At 37.4% G+C, this 20,367-nt stretch overlaps 1 protein-coding gene across 1 annotated transcript in view; it reads right to left on the bottom strand.

Moving 5' to 3' along the window:
- Positions 1-20,367, bottom strand: part of MYOM1 (myomesin 1) — a 127,753-nt gene that overhangs the window by 42,847 nt on the left and 64,539 nt on the right. Inside the window, exons 14-18 of the mRNA XM_036905851.2 lie at positions 16,249-16,373; positions 11,603-11,786; positions 10,960-11,134; positions 8,642-8,763; positions 5,142-5,338 (exon numbers count right to left, since the gene is read on the bottom strand). Of these exons, the coding sequence (XP_036761746.2) occupies positions 5,142-5,338; positions 8,642-8,763; positions 10,960-11,134; positions 11,603-11,786; positions 16,249-16,373 (803 nt within the window). The remainder of the gene's footprint in view (positions 1-5,141; positions 5,339-8,641; positions 8,764-10,959; positions 11,135-11,602; positions 11,787-16,248; positions 16,374-20,367) is intronic.

Raw genomic sequence — 20,367 nt, 5'->3', positions numbered from 1 at the left:
TTGCTTTTGTTTCCCTTTCTCAAGGAGATGGGTTCAGGAAGAAGTTGCTCATGCTTATATTCAGGAGATGTTTGCCTATGTTGTCTTCTAAGAGTTTCATGGTTTCATGGCTTACATTCAAGTCTTTAATCCATTTCAAGTCTAATTTTGTGTATGGGGTTCAACAACAATCCAGTTTCATTCTCTGACATGTAGCTGTCCAGTTTTGCCAACACCAGCTGTTGAATAGGCTGTCATTTCCCTATTGTATGTCCATGGCTCCTTTATCATATATTAATTAACCATATATGGTTCAGTTTATATCAGGGCTCTCTAGTCTATTCCATTGGTCTATGGGTCTGTTCTTGTGCCAGTACCAAATTGTCTTGATTACTGTGGCTTTGTAGTAGAGCTTGAAGTCAGGGAGCATAATCCCCTGAGCTTTATTCTTCCTTCTCAGGATTGCTTTGGCTATTTGGAGTCTTTTGTGGTTCCATATGAATTTTAGGACTATTTTCTCTAGTTCGTTGAAGAATGCTGTTGGTATTTTGATAGGAATTGCATTGAATCTATAGATTGCTTTAGGCAGGATGGCCATTTTGACAATATTAATTCTTCCTATCCATGAGCATGGGATGTGGTTCCATTTACTGGTATCTTCTTTAATTTCTCTCAAGTGTCTTGTAGTTTTTGGAGTATAGGTCTTTCACTTCCTTGGTTAGGTTTATTCCTCGGTATTTTATTCTTTTTGATGCAATTGTGAATGGAATTGTTTTCCTGATTTCTCTCTTGTCTAGTTCATTGTTAGTGTACAGGAATGCCACAGATTTTGGTGTATTAATCTTGTATCCTGCAACTTTGCTGAATTCAGATATTAGATCTAGTAGTTTTGGAGTGGATTCTTTAGGGTTTTTTATGTACAATAACATGTCATCTGCAAACAGGAACAGTTTAACTTCTTCCTTGCCAATCTGGATGCCTTTTATTTCTTTATGTTGTCTGATTGCCGTGACTAGGACCTCCAGTACTATGTTGAAGAGAAGTGGGGAAAGTGGGTATCCTTGTCTTGTTCCTCATCTTAAAGGAAAAGCTTTCAGCTTCTTGCTGTTAAGTATGATGTTGACTGTGGGTTTGTCATATATGGCCTTTATTATGTTGAGGTACTTGTCCTCTACACCCATTTTGTTGAGAGTTTTTATCATGAATGGATGCTGAATTTTGTCAAATGCTTTTGCAGCATCTAAGGACAAGATCATATGGTTTTTGTCCTTCTTTTTGTTGATGTGGTGGATGATGTTGATGGATTTTCAAATGTTGTACCATTCTTGCATCCCTGGAATAAATCCTACTTGATCATAATGGATGATCTTTTTGATGTATCTTTGAATTTGGTTTGCTAATATGTTGTTGAGTATTTTTGTATCTATGTTCATCAGGTATATTTGTCTGTACTTTTCTTTTTTTTGTGGTGTCTTTGCCAGGTTTTGGTATTAGAGTGATGCTGGCCTCATAGAATGACTTTGGAAGTATCCCCTCCTCTTCTATTTTTTCGGAAAACTTTAAGGAGAATGGGTATTAGGTCTTCACTAAATGTTTGATAAAATTCAGCAGTGAAGCCATCTGATCTAGGAGTTTTGTTCTTAGGTAGGTTTTTGATTACCAGTTCAATTTCATTGCTGGTAACTGGTCTGTTCAGATTTTCTGTTTCTTCCTTGGTCAGCCTTGGAAGATTGTATTTTTCTAGAAAGTTGTCCATTTCTTCTAGGTTATCCAGTTTGTCAGTCTAGCTCTCTCTTTATATATATATATATATGTGTGTGTGTGTGTGTGTGTGTGTGTGTGTGTGTATATTTATCTCTAGCCTATACCTGAGTTGATCATGAAGTCATTAAGTTTACCCAAGAGGGCTTGTCTTGTCAGTTGTTTAGGGTGTACTTAGAATAAATGACTATGTGTTACACTAACAGAACAATGTAACTTCCCTTTTTTGATTAAAGACACACACACACACACACACACACACACACACACACACACTCTTTAAGAAAGGGAATTCCTTTTAATTAAGAGAAACCTTTATGTAGATAACTTGGATCTAAAAGTACTTTATCCAGGTAACAAGGTTGCTTTGGGTCCCTATTAGTGTGACCAACCATTTCAGTTTTCCTGGGATTATTAGTTTCTAAGGCTGCAGGACATATAGTGCTAAAACTGGGAAAGATCCAAGCAAACTGGAAAAGTTGGTCACCCCAGACTTAGGTGAAATATTATAGCATGGGAATTTTATTTCTGGTAATGGTAAACTAGGCTAAGAGATTAATCCAACCTTCTAAAAATATTTAAAATAGTAGATAAAAATATCTTTTAAAAATATTCTCAAAAGCATCAAATTAGTGTCAAGATGTTACAGAATTATCAGGGCAGAATAAAGGGAAATAGGGAACAAAGGAAGATAAATGGAACACAGAAGTAGCTTTTGCCTTAGATATATTTGCCCATAGAGAAAAATTTGACCTTCAGGTTTGATGGTCTCACAAACAGAGGTACTTAAAAATCAAAGCCCAGAGCCAACCTAAGAAGGGGATAATAAAATGGAACCCTTTATACATTAAGCTGGACCTTCAGTAGACTTCATTCTTTGATGGTAAAGTTGAATCAGAAATAGACTTGCTTTCATAAAGGTATGCAGTAGAAATTCTCAAAACAGTAAAGTCTTGTACTTGATTTAAGAAAGAAATGAACAGGTGGTATCCCCAGGTACCTTGCAGAAGCAAATGCAAATCCTCTCCAGAGAAAGGCACCTTTATCCTGAACCTCAAATTATTCATACAAATAATATTTTAAGGACAATGAGCAGCACAAAATCATGGATAGCCAAGCACAGAAAACAAGACATCATGAGCCAGACCACAAAACCAATGATAACAGGTACAGACCTGCAACAATATTAGATAATGGAATTATCAGATATGGATTAGAAAAACAGCTATGCTTACTGTGTTTTAAACATAAAATGCAAATTTAAAATATCTGCAGGAAGAATACAATTAGAGTATCACCATTTTGCCTCTAATGAATGGATGAATCTAAGCAATGATTGTCCATGAATATGAACATCACAAGAAGAAACTGGACATGTGACTCCTGATGAAATATTGGAAAAAATTTGAACCTATCCAGCCTCTGGATCGAATTCCCAGAGAGATGTATTAAACATTTATAAGGGTGCAGCCAGCAAAATCAAGAGTTCGACATTTAAAAAAAATGTTAACATACTTATAAAAAGAAAAAGACTGCAGGGGAACCTGTAAGGTAAGATGTTTGAGAGCTTTATCTACCAAATCCAAACCATGGACTTTATTTCAAAAAAGTCAACTGTAAAATAAAGGGGGGTAGAGGGCAAGTGGGAAAACATGATGATCTTAAAGGAATTATTATTATTTTTTAAGGTGTGATAATGGAATTATGGTTAAGTTTGTAAATGAATTTATCTTTTAGAAATGCATATTGAGATACTTACAGATGTAATGTATGGTGTATGGAATCTGCTTCCAAATAATGAGGGTGGAAGAAAATAGGTGTAGATGGCCCCAAATTACCCATAAACTGATCATTATTAAATTAGAAAAGAAAAAAAAAAGAAATCTTGAGGAAATAACAAAACTATGAAAGATATAATATGTGATGTACAAGAAATGAAAAATACAGTAAGAAAAAAATAATGGATGTGTTTAACAGGAAATTAAATGTGAAAGGAGAGAATTTGTAACAAACGATTTGAAAGTTAGAAGAAATTACATATACCACAGTGCAGGAAGACACAAAGATAGGAAGAGAGACAAGCAATTAACAGACATGGAAAACACAGTGAAAATGTCCAATATATGTTCCACTAGAGTTTCAGGAGAAGGGAGAAAATGGGGCAGCAACAATATTTTAGGTAGTAATGGCGTAGAATTGTCCAGAAAGATATTACTGAAAAATGCAACCCACAGACTGAAAATCCTTCTCACCCCAAATCCTAGGCAGATACATTTAAAAAAACCTATATATACACACATATTCTAACTGTAGTACACCAAAGAGATAGATATAAAAATATACTATCTAAAACACACTAAAAATATTAAAATTTCTTTTAGAGAAAAGACAAATTAACCCTCAGATGAGCCAATGGGCTAACAGCTGACATGTCAGTGGCAACAATGAGCCAAAAGATAGTGGAATTACATTTTCAAAGTATGAAAGAAAATAACTACCATTATATAATGTTTTACCCAGAAACAATATTTTCAGAGAATGAGAAAAAATAAAGTTATTTTTCAGACAAACAAAATTGAAAAGTATGTGCCTTGAGAATATTGTTACTAAAAGAAATTCTTAAAAACAATTTTAGGTTTTGTTTTATGTACTTAGTATGTGTGTGGCACTTCATAAATTGAAATGTTAAATTAAAAGTGTGTGGCATTGAGTTGGGGAAAACACCACCCCCCTGGCCTTTCCCTAGTCTCACCTTCACAGCTAGGGGCTCGGCGTGTAAGGGAGTAGTGACTTGTGTGTGGCTGATGATGCTCCAAAGAGGGGAGCCATCAGCTGTGGCGACAGGGGGATCCCTCAGGTGCTCTGCGGCACGCTGCGCAGTGAAGGTCATTGCACAGGCGGCAAAGTGGTGGGCAGGCACATGCGAAGCACCCCTCTGTGGCCAGCGGAGCCACTGTAATGGGGGACATTTAGCAGGGGATGAGCTGAGTCTGGCCATCATGTTCCTTTGTAATCTGGACACAAGGACTATATAAAACAAAGTTAAAAATCAAACGTCATTTGGATCCTGGGACCCCTGAAGCTAGCGGCATATTGGTTATATATATTTTGTAAGTTTTGAAAGAAACGTTAGTTTTCACAATAAGTATACATTTCATAGTAAATATTCTAGGAAGTTATTATGTTTATGTATATGAATCAGAAAGTATAAATCCTTCCTGGTCAGCCAAACTACTTCTATCTATGTTGGTATATTTTTCACAAGAGTAATGTCACTGCATACAATGGACACTGGGGAAATGACATGAGTCACTTACAAAGTGCTGGGTGTGTGCATAGAGTGCATGTGAGCATGTGATCATATACATGACATTCCACACTCCAGAAGGGCACATGCTTACCTTATATGCCTCATCGCTGACAGCTTTGATGTTGGCTTCTCTCCATCTTCCCGGTACCCCATCAATTACCTCACGATAGTTCACATAATAGCCAGTAATTTCAACCCCGCTAGTCTTATCTGGTTGCTTCCATCCAAGAACCATTGAGTCACGAAAACTCTCAAGACAAGTGATATCATAGGGTGGAGATGGTGCCGCTGTTACAATATAAACAGCTTGTGAGTTGACAGAAATGCATTTATAATTCTACGTACTTTAAACTTGTTTCACTGATGCCATGCAGGAGGGTACTAGGTCTTGCAGTATAAAACTAAAATTTGACACTGATCAATAAGTTGGCCTCCAATTTGGTGCATGAGAAAAAAGTTAACACACAGTAAAAACTGCTCTGCCACTATTATTCCAAAGATAAGTAGAACCTGACTCCCACTCTCAGGGAAGAATATGTTTTGAAATACTAATAGTAAAATGGTGCAATATCCTGAAGAATGATTTTGTTCCCCATAAGATGAAATATTGTTCCCAAGATAATACATTTTTATTTCTTTATGTGGCTCTGTTTTTGTTTGCTCCCTGAGGAAAAATTGAATGTGTATATCAATTTCTGTCTCAGTTTGCATACTGAGAATTTCTTTATCTTTCCAAACAGAATTTCATCCTTCAGGCACACATACCCCTGTGAGATCTTACAAACTATACAGGTTCTGTCTACACACAGGAAAAATCTTATTCTGGAGCTCAGCTAAATGCCACCTTAAAAACTGAAAAACAAAAACAAAAAACAAAAAATTTTAAAAAGAGGCAAAATCTGTCATGTGATTTTTCTCTTAGAATATAATACTTTCTGCTGCAGTATTTTTAATTTGATGTTGGAATAGTATTCATACAGCAAAAATGCTATATAGCTGTAACTGGGTTTAGTACTGCCTAGCCAGAAAAATATCTGGAGGATGTTTAAATGTCTTTCTTCATTTATGTGGCTTTACTGATCAACTTGTCACTCAACTGAAATTATAGTTTGTGATAAAGAAACACATAATTTGGACAGAAATACATCTAGATAGGCAACACTATTAAAAATAATTTTCTGAATATTTTGATTATAGGAGATAAAGGAACTATTTCACTTTTATTCAAAAGGTTCTCAAAATAAGAAACATCTATAATATTTATAAAATACATCTGTTTCTCTTCCCCCCATCAAGCTCCTTCATTCTTTACATTTTAAAAATGTTACCTCTCTCTCTCTCTCTCACACACTCTTCCTTATTTCAAATCAGCATTGAATATGAACTCTCAAATGAATATCCCATCTTGAGTTGAAGGGACAAATAAAGGTGTCAAAAAAAATAGGTTACAAAGGTTGGGGGTGGGATGGTAAATAGGGGTAGATGAGAGGCATGTTATAATTTATCAGTACATATCATTTTATTTTTATTTGGCAAGAAAAATATTGTCTCCTAGAACATATAAGCCACAAGTACAAAATATCCTGGTCAGAAAATTCTAAGCTTGCAGATAAACAGTCTTAAAGAAATAAGTTCTGGGAATGTAAACCATATATCATAGAATTTAGCTGTATGTGATTATAATACCCTGTTAAACTTTTCATGGCAACTCTAAGGGATAATGTTACTGATCTTCATGAATTAAATGAGGAGAATTTGAAAATCTGAGGATAAACAACAGAAGTTAACTATGATCCTGATAAATGTGACTTCTTTGTGAAGTATTTTTCCTATACATGTACTGAACATGAATGTTTCATAGGACCTCACACAGACTTTGATGATCAAACCCTCCTGCTCTCCTATCTAATTCTCTTAGCAAAATGAGGCCAAAGGTGTGTCTGCCTGAGAAACCAAACAAGGACTCTATAACCAAATTACTTTAAATATTACATTGTCATTAAGCACAATGAAATAGGTATAAAAGCAAACCCACAAATTACTTTTATCACCCACATGGAAGAATGTGATCTAGATGATGCAAGTGAGGACACTGACAGACACAGGTGAACAGTTTTACTCTTCCAGCTCTCACCTATATCCTTCTTCTGTTTCAGAGTGTCAGACTTACTGTTCTCTTTAAGAGCTGCTTTCTGTGGTGGTGGGGTAAGCACTTCCTGAACTGTTTCACTTACTTTACTCACTTCTGTTTGGCCCAGGCTGTGAGAGCTACTGGATAGTGAAGGTTTGTTAAGTTTGCTACTAAGCAAAGCATCTTTCTTAAAGGTTGGCTGGGAGGTTTCATGCATGCCTGCCCTGGAATCTGTTAGTCCACCAGGTGTATCATTCAGTTCAGGCCACACATCTGGAGATACTTCTCCCCTTAGAATCGCCAGGTGGCAACAGGAACACTTAGCATGGCACAGTATAAATTGCTCTTACTTAACAGAACGAAGAGAAAAACATTAGGACCACAAACAGAAAAAAAAAAACAATCTTGGTTTAATGGAAATCACTTGGATTTACAAGAAATATGGAAAGCATATGTTTCACGTAATTTACACCAAGGAAACACTTCAACTTCTCCATATTATGGAAAAAGAAGAAATGAGAACAAAAAAACCACAGACAGAACAGGAACCATTTGATTTGCAGTATATACAAGAAAAAGCAAGCCTTCTCAGACATTTCTTGAAAGATACTAAGTCATATTATTTCACAGAATTGGGTGTGAGGAAGGGCCACAAAGTCCACGAGATATAACATTAAAGACTCTGACTTCAAAACAGAATTATGAACATCACTGACATGTTAATGGCCTGAACCTTCCAATCTCAAAGAAACATGTTCAATATTGTCCATATTATAAGGAATGTTAAAAGGTACTATGGGATGCTAACAGAAGGCAAATGATAGTAAATAATCATCCCTTTAAGTATGTGTAACCATATCACAGGTTTCATTTTTAGTGTTCCCCAAACCAGCCAGGTCACTTCCCTACTTCTACAAGATTGGGAGGTACATCATTTACTTACATTAAATTACTTTATTACTGGTTTTATTCTGTTGGTTACTTTGCAAGCAGAGATGGAACATACAATTAAGCAAACACATGTATCTTGCACAAATTTTAGAGTTTATAAAAAGCATATTAATGTGCCAATAGTGAAAACAAGCCAGGTTCTATTGCAAATGAAATAGCTTTTAGGTACAAAATCTGTGTTATGGGTGATATATCACTTCATTGAATCAGATGACCCTTCATATTCCCAGGGTGAGCACGGAGTTAGAATTCTGAGTTTCACACAATGGCAAATATCTGAGGAAACTTGGGCTTGTAAAGATGAAAAGGCTACAGGTGCAGAGTCTAAATAATGACCTGTAGGATGACAGCTTTTATGTGTGACAGAGGTCACCTGGAGTCAGAGAAAATGATCATCTGAGGATGGAATTATCAAGCAATATTAGAATTTCTAGAGAGGATGGTACCTTCTTTTACAACTTAGAAAAATTCATTTTTTCCCTCTACAATGGTATGCATAAGGAACTTACCAATGGCAGCTTTTACTTCAATCGCTTCTGAATCCTGTGAGTATTCACTGAGTCCAGCTGCATTAACTGCTCTGACTCGGAAAATATAACTTTGACCAGTGGCCAATCCATGACAAGTAAATCTGAAAGGAAAGAATGTTTTAAAAGAACTTTCCTAGGAGGAAAATTAGAGATGACTGTTAGCTTAACTGAGTGATCTGGCTTTATGGAAACGATGCATTTTTAAAAGGAAGAAAAAGATGTAGAGAGATCCAGGCAACATGTCCTTCTGACAAAAGGGCAGCTAAGGCAATTTTCTAAACTCACTCTGCGAGACAATGAGGAGTCACGGTTTTCCCCTGAATAAATGCCTTAACGTTTCTGAGCCTCTGTGTACTCATCAGTAAAATGGGGATAATAATGTCTACATAATAATCTTTGTGTAAAGATTGGCCATAAAGTACTTAAAGCACCTATTTCAGGGCCTTGCATTTAACAAATAATAGGTGGTATTAATAATACTACTAATGGCTATCTTGGGTATATACTTACGGCTATAAGGCATTGGATGCTCCTCGCCACAGAAGCTACTTATTGCCTCCCTGCATGTCAGGGAAGGTACAATTACTTGAGAAATCACACTAGAATCTAAAAATAAGGTGAAGAAAGACTCCAGAATTACTGTTTAGATATAAGGATCCAGTAATGAGGTATGAACCCATGGGCAGCTTCACACATAGAACAACCTCACTCTTTAACAGTTATGATGGCTATAAATAGCTGTTTCACGAATCATTGTAACATTTTAATCCATCCTAAGGAATAGTCCTTAGGATAGTCAGAGGAAGTAACAGGTGTGCTAACAACCCTATTAGCATGTTGAAATATTTAATAAAGACAGCCATAATTTAGGTCAGTCCTTCAGGTCAGCTTAGTTCAGTGAATATTTATTGAGCACTTCATGTTCCAGACACTGAACGAGGTATTTTGGATATAAAGATTAATAAAAAATGATGCCTATCCTCACAGAGCTCCCATCTGTTTGTGGAAAGGCAGACTCTGCCTACTTCCGGTGAATGTTTCTTTGTAGTCCCAGGAAAATGCAGGGAACTCAGAGTAAAAATGAAATGAACAAACAGGTTAAAACAATCTCTTGAAAAACATACTGCTTTCCAAAACTGAAGGAACAAAATAGCAGCAGACTCACAGACTCCAAGAAGGGACTAGAGGTTACCAAAGAGGAGGGGTGGGGGAGGGTAGGAGGAGGGTAGGGGAGGGCGGTTGGGGAGGGAGGGAGAAGGGGATTGTGGGGTATCATGATTGGTGCACCTGGTGTGTGTGGAGTCACAGGGAAGACAGTGTAGCACAGAGAAAAGTAGTGACTCTGTAGCATCTTACTACACTGATGGACAGTGACTGCAACGGGGTGTGGGGGGGACTCGATAATAAGGGTGAATGTAGTAACCACATTGTTTTTCTTGTGAAACCTTCGTAAGAGTGTATATCAATGATACCTTAGTAGAAAACAAAACAAAACCATACTGCTTTCTCCCGTTAATTGGTTTGTCTCTATTCTCTCATGTTCTATGAAAGAACCAACTCATCGTATGGGGTCCTTGGACTTAGAAACGGCCATGCCAGAAGCTGCCTAACAAGCTTGTTTGGCAATTTTTTGAGGGAAATTCTCTTGGACTGGTTGTAAATCAAAGGAGGCTCAGAGCAGGCACGCAGGCCAGAATTCACCAGCAACCTGCAAAGCTGGTTGGTACAATATTTGAAAGCAAGAAGAAATAATCCTCCCTACATTAGAAACAGCTGCGAAGAGGTGGCCAAGTATCCTGAATGTCCTTGTTTTGGTGTTACTTAGACCCCTTAGCATGAAGTTTAACCATGCTGATGCTCAGAATTTGTAAAATGCTGATACTTTTTTTCTGTCCATTGAAAATGCCTGACTAATTTAGGTCGGCGGGAGCCTATTAGTGCCTTAGAATTCAGTATTACATTGGATACTGAAGACCATAGCAGAGGGGTAAAAGGACTAAAAGCGTAAAGGAAAAGAATCAGAAAAGAGATACAAAGTGAACTGTCATCAGAGCTGGTGTGTGTTTCTAAGTGTTCAATATCACAAGTAAACCTTTAAAAGAAGTATTGCAATAGATACATTCAGCTTCAAATTCATTTGGATTTTTAAAGTATAGTGTTTCTAAACCCCTCCCTCCGTTGGATGTTCATGCTGCCGTGTTCCCTGGCTCCCAGGGCCCACACGGTACTTTACCGCGGGCTCTACACAGGGCGGCTGCCGTGCCCCGCAACCCCACCCGGCCCCCGCAGTGCATTACCGTGGGCCCTGCACAGGGCGGTTGTTGCAGGGCTCCCACTTGCCGGAGCCGACGACACTTGACTCTATGTAGTAGCCAACCAGCTCTTTAGCATCTTTGGATTCTTCCCACGTAACTACCACTGACGTGTCTGTATTTCTGCTTGGAATGATTTTGCCCGGGGCCTTGGGAATATCTGGGAGAGGAGGAAAATGATGATCAAATTCAGGGTGGTTTTAAAAATATTCATTCTTGGAACATATGCACAAACACAGACACATATACATTTTATTCAAGCAGTCATGTCAAACATACGATTGCTCTATTTTATATTTGTTTAGAAAATAAAAACAATGAATAATGTCAGTTGGGGGCATAATGATAAACTAAATACCCAGGAACACACCAACCCCTTCCACCAAAAACGACATTAACAACACTGATGAAACTCCTGGAGAGGTTTACTTTTCATAACCTCATAATTCAAAATAATGAATTTTTAATGTATCAGACAAATACAGTCATCAATTACATTTATAATATGAAGGAAGGATGTCACTTTTTTCATGTCTGAATATTTACATATTTTAATGAGGTTTTTGCTTTGGGATTTTCTCTTGAAGTAAGATAAGTATACATGTGTTCAACCTAACTGTACACTTACCAAGTTTGTCTCCAACCACGGTCACTTCCGTTGCCTCTGAAGGCTCTCCAACTCCTGCTGAATTAGAACAGCGGACGCGGAAACGGTAGGATTTTCCCTCAGCCAAATCGAACAGAGCAAAGCGGGGGGACTTCACAGGGAGCTCCGTGTTCACCCGCTGCCAGTTTTCTGTTTCTGCATCGCACTGAAGCCAGAAAGGTGCAATCCATTGAAGCATGGCAAGAATAAGCAGGAACTCTAGGGCTGCCATCTAGCAGTTTTGTCAATAAACTACTACCTGTTCTGTGATTGGACTAGAGAAGACATTTGGAGGAAATGCGGGATGAAGCCACTGAAGTTTTAGGATTACCTAAGTCAAATATGGCTTTGCATTGTTAGACAAATACACTACTTTAAGGTCACTGACTTTATTAACTAAATAAGGCCATCTATCTGCTTTAGAGGAACTTTATTTCAAAGATAGTGTTGGGTTCAGATACTTTTCTAATTCTTAGAGTAGGTAATTAAATTTAACATACTATGTTATAGATACTTAAATTTTCATTATGTTGTTTTAAACAGTGTTATTGTAATTCAGTGTTACTTAGTGACCCATAACATCATTCAGGTTTATGCTCAGATTTCTCCTCACAAAGGCTTTCTTGATTATCCTTCTCTATCACCAATCCAAAAGAGTTCTTTGCTCCTTTCCCATCACTCTCTCTTTCCCAGCTTTATTTTTTTCCAAAACACTTAACGCTATTTGAAGTTAAATGTTTTTTTTTTGTCAACTCCTTCATTGGAAAGTAAATTGCAATGCAGTGAGTTCAGGGAACTGTCTTGTTCACTGCTATACCCCAGAGCCTAGAACTGTACCTGGCACATAGTAATCAACATTTTTTTTTCCTGAATTCTGAATGAAATTAATGAAAGATAACATTTTTTTCTTGCCCATATTTTTGAAAAAATTATGGAAAAACCTAAAGAGAGTCTACTCTTAGAATTAAAAAGATGTACAGTGACTTTGAAATCCTTGAAAGAAGGATGTGCTATATATTCTCACTTTGGTAGAGACAGATAATATAGTGAGAAAAGTACCAGCAGTCTTCAGTAATCTCTTTTCTCTCCTGCTCTTTCAACTCCGTCCAAGGGCAGCAGAAGCAATTTTGCTATAGAACTTTTTACAGTTTCAAGAAGCTTTTCCAGAAATCCAAACCATGTAATGCAGTGACAAGCTGTCAAGGATGATACATTTTTGGGACTACAAGAATACTGGTACCATGCTCGGCATAATCATCACTGACTTGAAATGGTGGAGATAGGGTATGGTGAAAAGGATCCACAAACATCCATTGTGGTCCCAGCTTTGTTAATAACAAGCCACATGACCCTGAGAAAGTCACATGAGTGTTCTTGGTCTCAGTTTCATCATTTGTAAAATAAGTAAATTTGACAAGGTAACTTCTAAAGTCTTTTGCAATGCTTTTCATGATAAATGTATCATTTGAGTGTCAGAAGGTAGAGAGGATAAATTCCCCCTAAACAGTCAAACTTCTGTCCACTAGGGATAAAATTCTCCCAGACCTTTAATCCATTCGTTTATGGCTTCGAATCATTTTGACATAGTCTCACCAGGGGAACACATAAGCTATCATCAGTCAGTCATTTACACTTTCATAATAAAAATAACAGTGGCCTTTCCTGTGCCAAGAATTTGATTCACCATTATAACTCTTTAATCTTCTTAACTATGTTCTGAAGTGGGTATTATGGAGGTAGTATTATGTGGTTATCAAAGTTTTCTGGAGAGAAGCCTTAGGCTTGGGAAGGAAGGTTGAAAGGCAGCAATGTGTAACAGTTGGATATATGGACCTGAACCAGACTGATCGGGTTCAAATCCTAGCTCTACCTTTTACTATGTGACCTTGAGCAAATTATATAACCTATTGGTGTCTCAATTTCCTTATCTACAAAATAGGCATGATGAAAATAAAAGTATTTCCCTCATAGGGTTACTGTGAGAATTAAGTGGGTTAATATATGCAGAGTACTTAGAATAGTGCCTGGTCCTTGGTAAACATGAACTATTTTCATTCCTGCTTGAGGAAACAGAACTATTGAGTTGATAACAATCCTTATCTCTGACATGACCAGATTTTTGATAAGGGAATGAAAGAAAGAACGAAGACATAAGACACCTGAGAAAAAAGTTGCTGACAAGAACAGAATAGGATAGAGCAGGCAACTAGTTGATCCAATTCCCTTGCTAATAAACCCCTCAAAATCAACCATTTCAGGGTTCACAGACATGATCTAACTGGGTGTAAGTTGTAACCCTGACAGGTAAGTTTGTGCTTTATGTGCATGCAAATCCCAGGCAAAATGTTCTCTGAGGAAGAGCAAGCATAGCGGTAACTGAGGAGGCGTGCGTGGAACACTCTGGGGATGGAAACACACCATAGGTCGAGAGCATGTGCAACACTTCTCTTTAGGAAGACCAACATAGTAGAAGCTGTTCATCAGAAATACTTTGAGACTCAGCTCAGGAGACTGTTTCGATATTTGGATAGTTCTATAAATGTGCCCCAGGTCTCTGGACAAGTCCTGCTCCCCCAGTACATGACCATCCTGGGCACTTTGTACATGCCTCTCTACTCCCACTGCCCTCATAAATGTCCCCTCTCTTCCATACTAACAGGTTCACTGGTGGAAGAACACTTTCATTTTTAATCACAGGCTCAGAAGTAGGTCAAGAAGTGACAGACTTTCCTGGAGAAGTCAGAATTTACACAACCAGAAGAAATGTTAAACAGAAGCCAAAGCTGACTCATCTGGAGAAAAAGGCCTCAGTGGTAGGTTGTTACTGTGTCACTATTATAGGAAAGATGGTAATTACTGTCACAGAGCTTATTCAAACTCTCTTCCTGTGGAGTGTTTCAGAAAGATACAGTGGGGGTGTGTGTGTTATTAAACACACCAGGAAGTGAACTTTTATCACTCTAGTCTTGTCCTCTATTAAAAGAGAAATAGAGGAAAAAAAATTTTTAATCAAGAATGCTTCTTCAGTTATATTTAATTTGAGGCTAATATTCAGAAAATATAAAAATTAATAAAAATACAAAATTTTGTATTATTATTGTAAAATCAGACTCTCTTAGAAGATGTCCACATTGCAGGCTGAAGAAATGATCCATTCGTTGTTACCAATTTGCTAGTGATAAGAAGTGAGGCATACTCCTTGAAGACATAAGTAAATGTCTGACAACAGACAATAGCATTTTTTATAGCTTGAGTATAATTTTCTTAAAAGCTGTTAATTTAAAATAATTACAAGGCCATAAAAATAGTTGTATATCACTTTTATGTTGTTACCTAATTTGCAGATGTTTGCATATACCTATATACCTATGATATCTATTCTCTTGTAATAATTGTCAGGGAAGGTGACCTCACAAGTGTTCTGAAACTGAATGATCAGAAGAGCATTAAGAATAAAAGAGAGAGGCCTTTAGGAAAATTAATTGAGCTCCATAATATTTTTGCAAAAAAAATAACTTTTCTATGATTTTACTATGAAAGTAAAATGTAAATGATAATTTATCATGCTATCATGCAATTTTATAAAAATGAAATATCCAAAAGCATGCACTTGTTTCATTCATTATTCTAAAAAAATGGTGTACAGCTGACAATAAAAATGTAAATGATTTTACATATAACAAAAAATAAACTTCTGTCACATTTTTTTCAATTATATATAAATCAAAACATTTTTAACAAATGGATTTTGAACCTCATTTTAAGCAAATTCCCTTTAGATGCCCTTTCCAGTAGCAATTATCCCATTAGCTACGCCTTCTTCTACCCCGTAGGCCCTGTGCCTGGCTGGCAGGTGCTCCTATGTGTCTGCACTTGCATCTGGGGACAAATCCCCTAAACAATGTCCTGTCCAGGTCTTGGCTCATCTCCATTTTCTGGGCATATTTACTAGAACTCCCCACAGATACAGGCATATGATAGAGTCACATTAATTCTTGTCATTCCACCCATTTTAGCCTTCATTGTACACTGCCCTCTCTAACACAATATGATTACAATATAATTGTGAGATATTTGGAGGAATGACTAGCTAATATGTTATGTTACTTTGTGATCCATGACCCTACCTACTACCTGTACCTAGAGAAGTGCCAGCCAAGCACCTGGCGGCATGTGAAGACTTTGTCTTCAACTCTCCCTGCCATTCGAAAGTATTTTAAAGTGTTGTAACTTCTCTTCCTCTTGCCCATCTACCCTCACTGATGTTCATTCCCTACTGCAAAAGGAAAAGTGGTAGAGAGAGGGGGAACCCATACAGCAAGGGAGACAGAGAAAGTATCTAGAAAACAGTGTAATTTAAGCAATTACAGCTTCAGGAACATTGCATATCTTAGAGAGGTCATGATTTGGGGTCTGTGAACTTCTCAGGAGGCTATAGAGCTTGAGGGACCCATAAACTCCCTGATCTTTCAGGTGAGGATCTGTGTGATACTTATTTTTCTGTGGAGATCTGTCACAGTTTACAAGGGTTTAAAGAGTTCAGGACTCAAATAAAATTTAATCACCAGTTGTTTAAAGAAATCTTTAGGAAGTGGCACGAGGTAATAATGTTGATCCCAAAGTCTCACCTTTTCCACAAAGTACAAAATACCCTCATGTCCACGCTGGCCAGGGGGCTTCCAGCTTAGCACCACATAGTTCCGGGTGGCCTCAGTGACAGAGAGTTCTGTGGGGGGCCCAGGAATAATACCCTCTGAAAAACAACAAGGTAAAGTGAGAAGCATACGCTCTGGGAAGCCCAGGACCCTTGAGGGTCACAGATGCCTCCCTCCTCCTGGAGGAAGAGTTAAGTACTGCGCTACAGTATAAAGAAGTACCTTGTCTCTAAAATTCTTCCTAAAACATTCATTCATTCATTCATTCAAAGCTACATTTTACTTGCTTTGCTTGAAAATTTTAATTTATTTATTGGTCCTGTAAAGCAGTAGCAATGACACAAGTTATCTTTCTGCATACATTATGTGAGATTTTTTTACAGAGTATCTTTTCAAGGATGTGTGGGTAGCAAAAAACCTTGAATCTATGTAGAGAGAGGATATTTTCAGGACAGAGAACTGACTTGTTTTGTGGCCAGAATAATGAAGATAATATCTTTCTCCAGAAAAAGTTTGGGTAGTTTTGTTAGCAGCCTTCTTACAAGATTGGGGTTTCCTTAAGTGCAAGGTTTCTCTGCTATGAGACAAATCTGTGGGTGCAGCATATATATCACCCTGTGGGGTCTGGGGTGAATCAATGAGAACATGAAGCTCATGTTGTCTGTTGTGCTGTCTGTAAAAGCTTTGTTTCTGATCCAAGAGTCTCAGGTCTTTTGCCAGCATCTATGAAGCTGTTGTATGAAACATACTAGCTCATAAATAGGGTAAAATTTTAGATGCTCCACAGTTCTTGACATCAGAGTGAGCCTTCCATGTGAGACAACTAAAAAACTGGGCAAAATATATGAAACGACTGTTTACAGACATTGGACATTAGTCGGCCATAGGACAATGGTTCCCGGCGGATGGGAAACAAATTCGGTGAGCCCTACCATGTCCTAGCTGACTGTCTGGAAAGAGTTTCAAGGCGGCAGTTCAGGAAGAGGAGCCCAGGTAGGGTCTGGCAGTCTCCTCAAGTGGAAAAAAGCCTGGGAGTCCAGTGAGGGCAAGGTATCCACAGACATGGAGTCACAGGGGTGAGCACTGGGAGAAAGGGCTGCAAAGAGAGAGTGGCTTCAGAGATCTGCAGAGCTCCCTCTGGAGCCTTACCTGAGTACCGACCAGTGCATGCATGCGGGGACACCACCTGAGGCTGGGGAAAACCCACACAGAAGAACTGGAGGGAACAATCCTCAATTCATAGGCCCTGGGAGAGTTCATGTTCCCACCAGCCACAGTGGAAATCTCCTAATTCACAGGGCATCTAGGAGAGTACTCAGAAGGGTATTGTCTCTGTAGTGCAGCCAAATTATCCCTACACGAAAGGCTGCTCTGATTCCATTAAAAAAAAGCAAGCCTTGAAAGGATCAAATTGTTTCCCCAGAGCAAAGCTCCCAAGGATGTTTATAAAAATACAAAAATATCCAGTACCAAACAATGTAAATTCAAAATGTCTGGCATTGCATAAAAAATTATCAAGTGCACAAAGAAGCAAGAAAATATAACACAAAATGAGGAGAAAAATCAGTCAAAAACAAAACCAAAAAATGTCACAGATGATAGAATTAGACAAGGACATGAAAATAGTTACAAATATATTCCATATGTTCTGGATGGTCAAGATTAAACATGTCAATTAAGACATGAAGATACAAAAATGTACAAATTAACTTGTAGAGATGAAAATTACAAAGTCTAAGATTAAAAGAAAGCACTAGTTGGAATTCATAGCAGGTTAAACACTGAAGAAGAAAATGATAGCAAAAATTAATGACAGCAGTAGAAAGTACCCAAAATGAAGTACTGAAGTATTATTGATATGCAATCTTATATTGGTTTCAAATATGTAACACAGTGGTTCAATAGGTATCTATATTATTAAATCCTCACCCCACTAGGGCAGTTAGCATCTGTCAACACAGGAAGATGTTACAGAATCATTGATTATATTCTTCATGCTGTACTACCATCCCTGTGACCAACTTATATTATTATTAGGCAAGAAGCCAAAGATAAGCAGGAGGAGAGGTTGGGGTGACCACAGAGAAGTTGAGACTAGTGAGTTGAGACTGCAGGTAGCATCCACCAATGAGAAAATCCCTAGCAGGAGAAGTAAAACCACAGATACATTCTACAAGCTACAACCCAACTGGGCATGCTCCTGGGGTGCCCTAAAGTAACCTTTCCTCATTATAAAGTCATTAAATCTGCATTGTGGTTTTGCCCTCCTTGGTGGGCAATCAGAAAGAATTCTGGGAAAGAGCACACACAATAGTAATTAAGTTACATCACTGCCAGCCTGTTTGCATAAAAATGCCCCTCCTAAAAATCCCTTGCAAACCCCATAAAAATGAACTTTCCCCAAATATTTGGGGCCTTCTGTCACTAGGTCAAGGCCCGCTCTATCACAGAGCAGTAATAAACTTGTCTGCTTTCTTGACTTTGATTTCTCTCTGACTTTGCTCCATCACTGAACTGAGAGTTTATTCCTAACATTATGGTTGAGAATTTTTGTGCCCCTTTATTCCACTTACCCTCCTCACCTAACCACCCCAAACCCTCCCCCTTGGTAACCAGTCACTTCTCAGTGTCTATGAGTCTACTGCTATTTTGTTCATTCTGTTTTTAAGCAGTCATTTTTATAGCACAGGGATGTACTACAATGGACCAGCCTCTATAAAGTACTAAAAGAAAAACTATTGACCTAGAATTCTACAACCTATGAACATACACTTCAAAAATGAACATGAAATAGAGACTCAAACATACAAAAATAAATTATAACCAGCATGACTGCATGACAAGATTTATTAAAGGAAATGCCTCAGGTAGAAAGAAAATCATATTAGATGGATACCCCAATCACACAAAGAAATAAAGAGCAACAGAAATGGCAAAAATGTGAGTGAATATTGAAAACTTTTCCTCGCTTTTTAAATCTCTTTGAAACATAAGTGACTGAACCAAAGTGACATTATATTGTGCAGCTTATAATATAAGCACAAATAAAATGTATTCAACAATAGCACCAGGGCTTAGAGAGGGAAATGGAATAATCTTGTTGTAAGTTCTTACACTACACATAAAGTAGTAAAATATTACTTGAATGTAAGTTGTGGTAAGATATATATTTTAAATTCCAAACATTATAATGTAAAGCAAAGAATTATAGCTAATAAGATAGCATACCTAAAATGGAATAATAAAAACTACTCAATCCCAAAGAAGGAAAAAGAGGAAAAAGCAAACACATGGAATAGATAAAAAACAAATAAGAAGATGGCAGATTTAAATCCAATCATATCAGTAATCACATAAAATGTAAATGGTTCAAACACCCCAGTAAAAAGGCAACATTACCAGATAGGATAAAAAGTCAAGACCCAACTACATACTGCCTTTAAGAAACTCAATTTAAATATACACATGGGTTAAAAGTAAAAGGATGAAAATCATACGTCAACTAATCAAAAGGAAGCTGGAATGGTTATATTAGTATCAGACAAAGTAGATTTCCAAGCAAAAAACATTAACATGGATAAAGGGAGTCACTTTATAATAATAAAGCAGTCAATTTGTAAGAGGATATAACAATTGAAATATTTATGCACCTAATAACAGCCTCAAAATACTGAAACCTAGTAGAACCACAAGAAATAGATAAATCCACCATTCAGTCAGCAACTTCATTACTACTTTAGCAATAATTGATGGATCAAGTTGATAGAAAATCATTAAGTAAATAAAACACTCACTTGAATTCCCAGCAGGTTTTTGTAGAAAATGATAAGCTGATTTTACAATTTACATGGAAATACAAAGACTTGGAGTAGCTAAACCAACTTTGGGGAAACCCCCCAAAAACACAATTGAGGACTTATACTACCTGATTTCAAAACTATGAAGTTGTAAAATAAGAAAAAACAAAACCAACAAACAAAAAGCAAAAGAACCCTGTGAAGCTTATAGAAGCTACAGTAATCAAGACAGTGTGGCATTGGTGTAGAGAAGACAAAACTGACCAATAGAGATTTCAGAAACAGATCCACAAAT

The sequence above is a fragment of the Manis pentadactyla genome, chromosome 6 (assembly GCF_030020395.1).
Source record: "Manis pentadactyla isolate mManPen7 chromosome 6, mManPen7.hap1, whole genome shotgun sequence".
In the NCBI taxonomy this organism is placed as follows: Eukaryota; Metazoa; Chordata; class Mammalia; order Pholidota; family Manidae; genus Manis; species Manis pentadactyla.
This window is presented reverse-complemented; position numbering and strand designations above follow the sequence as displayed.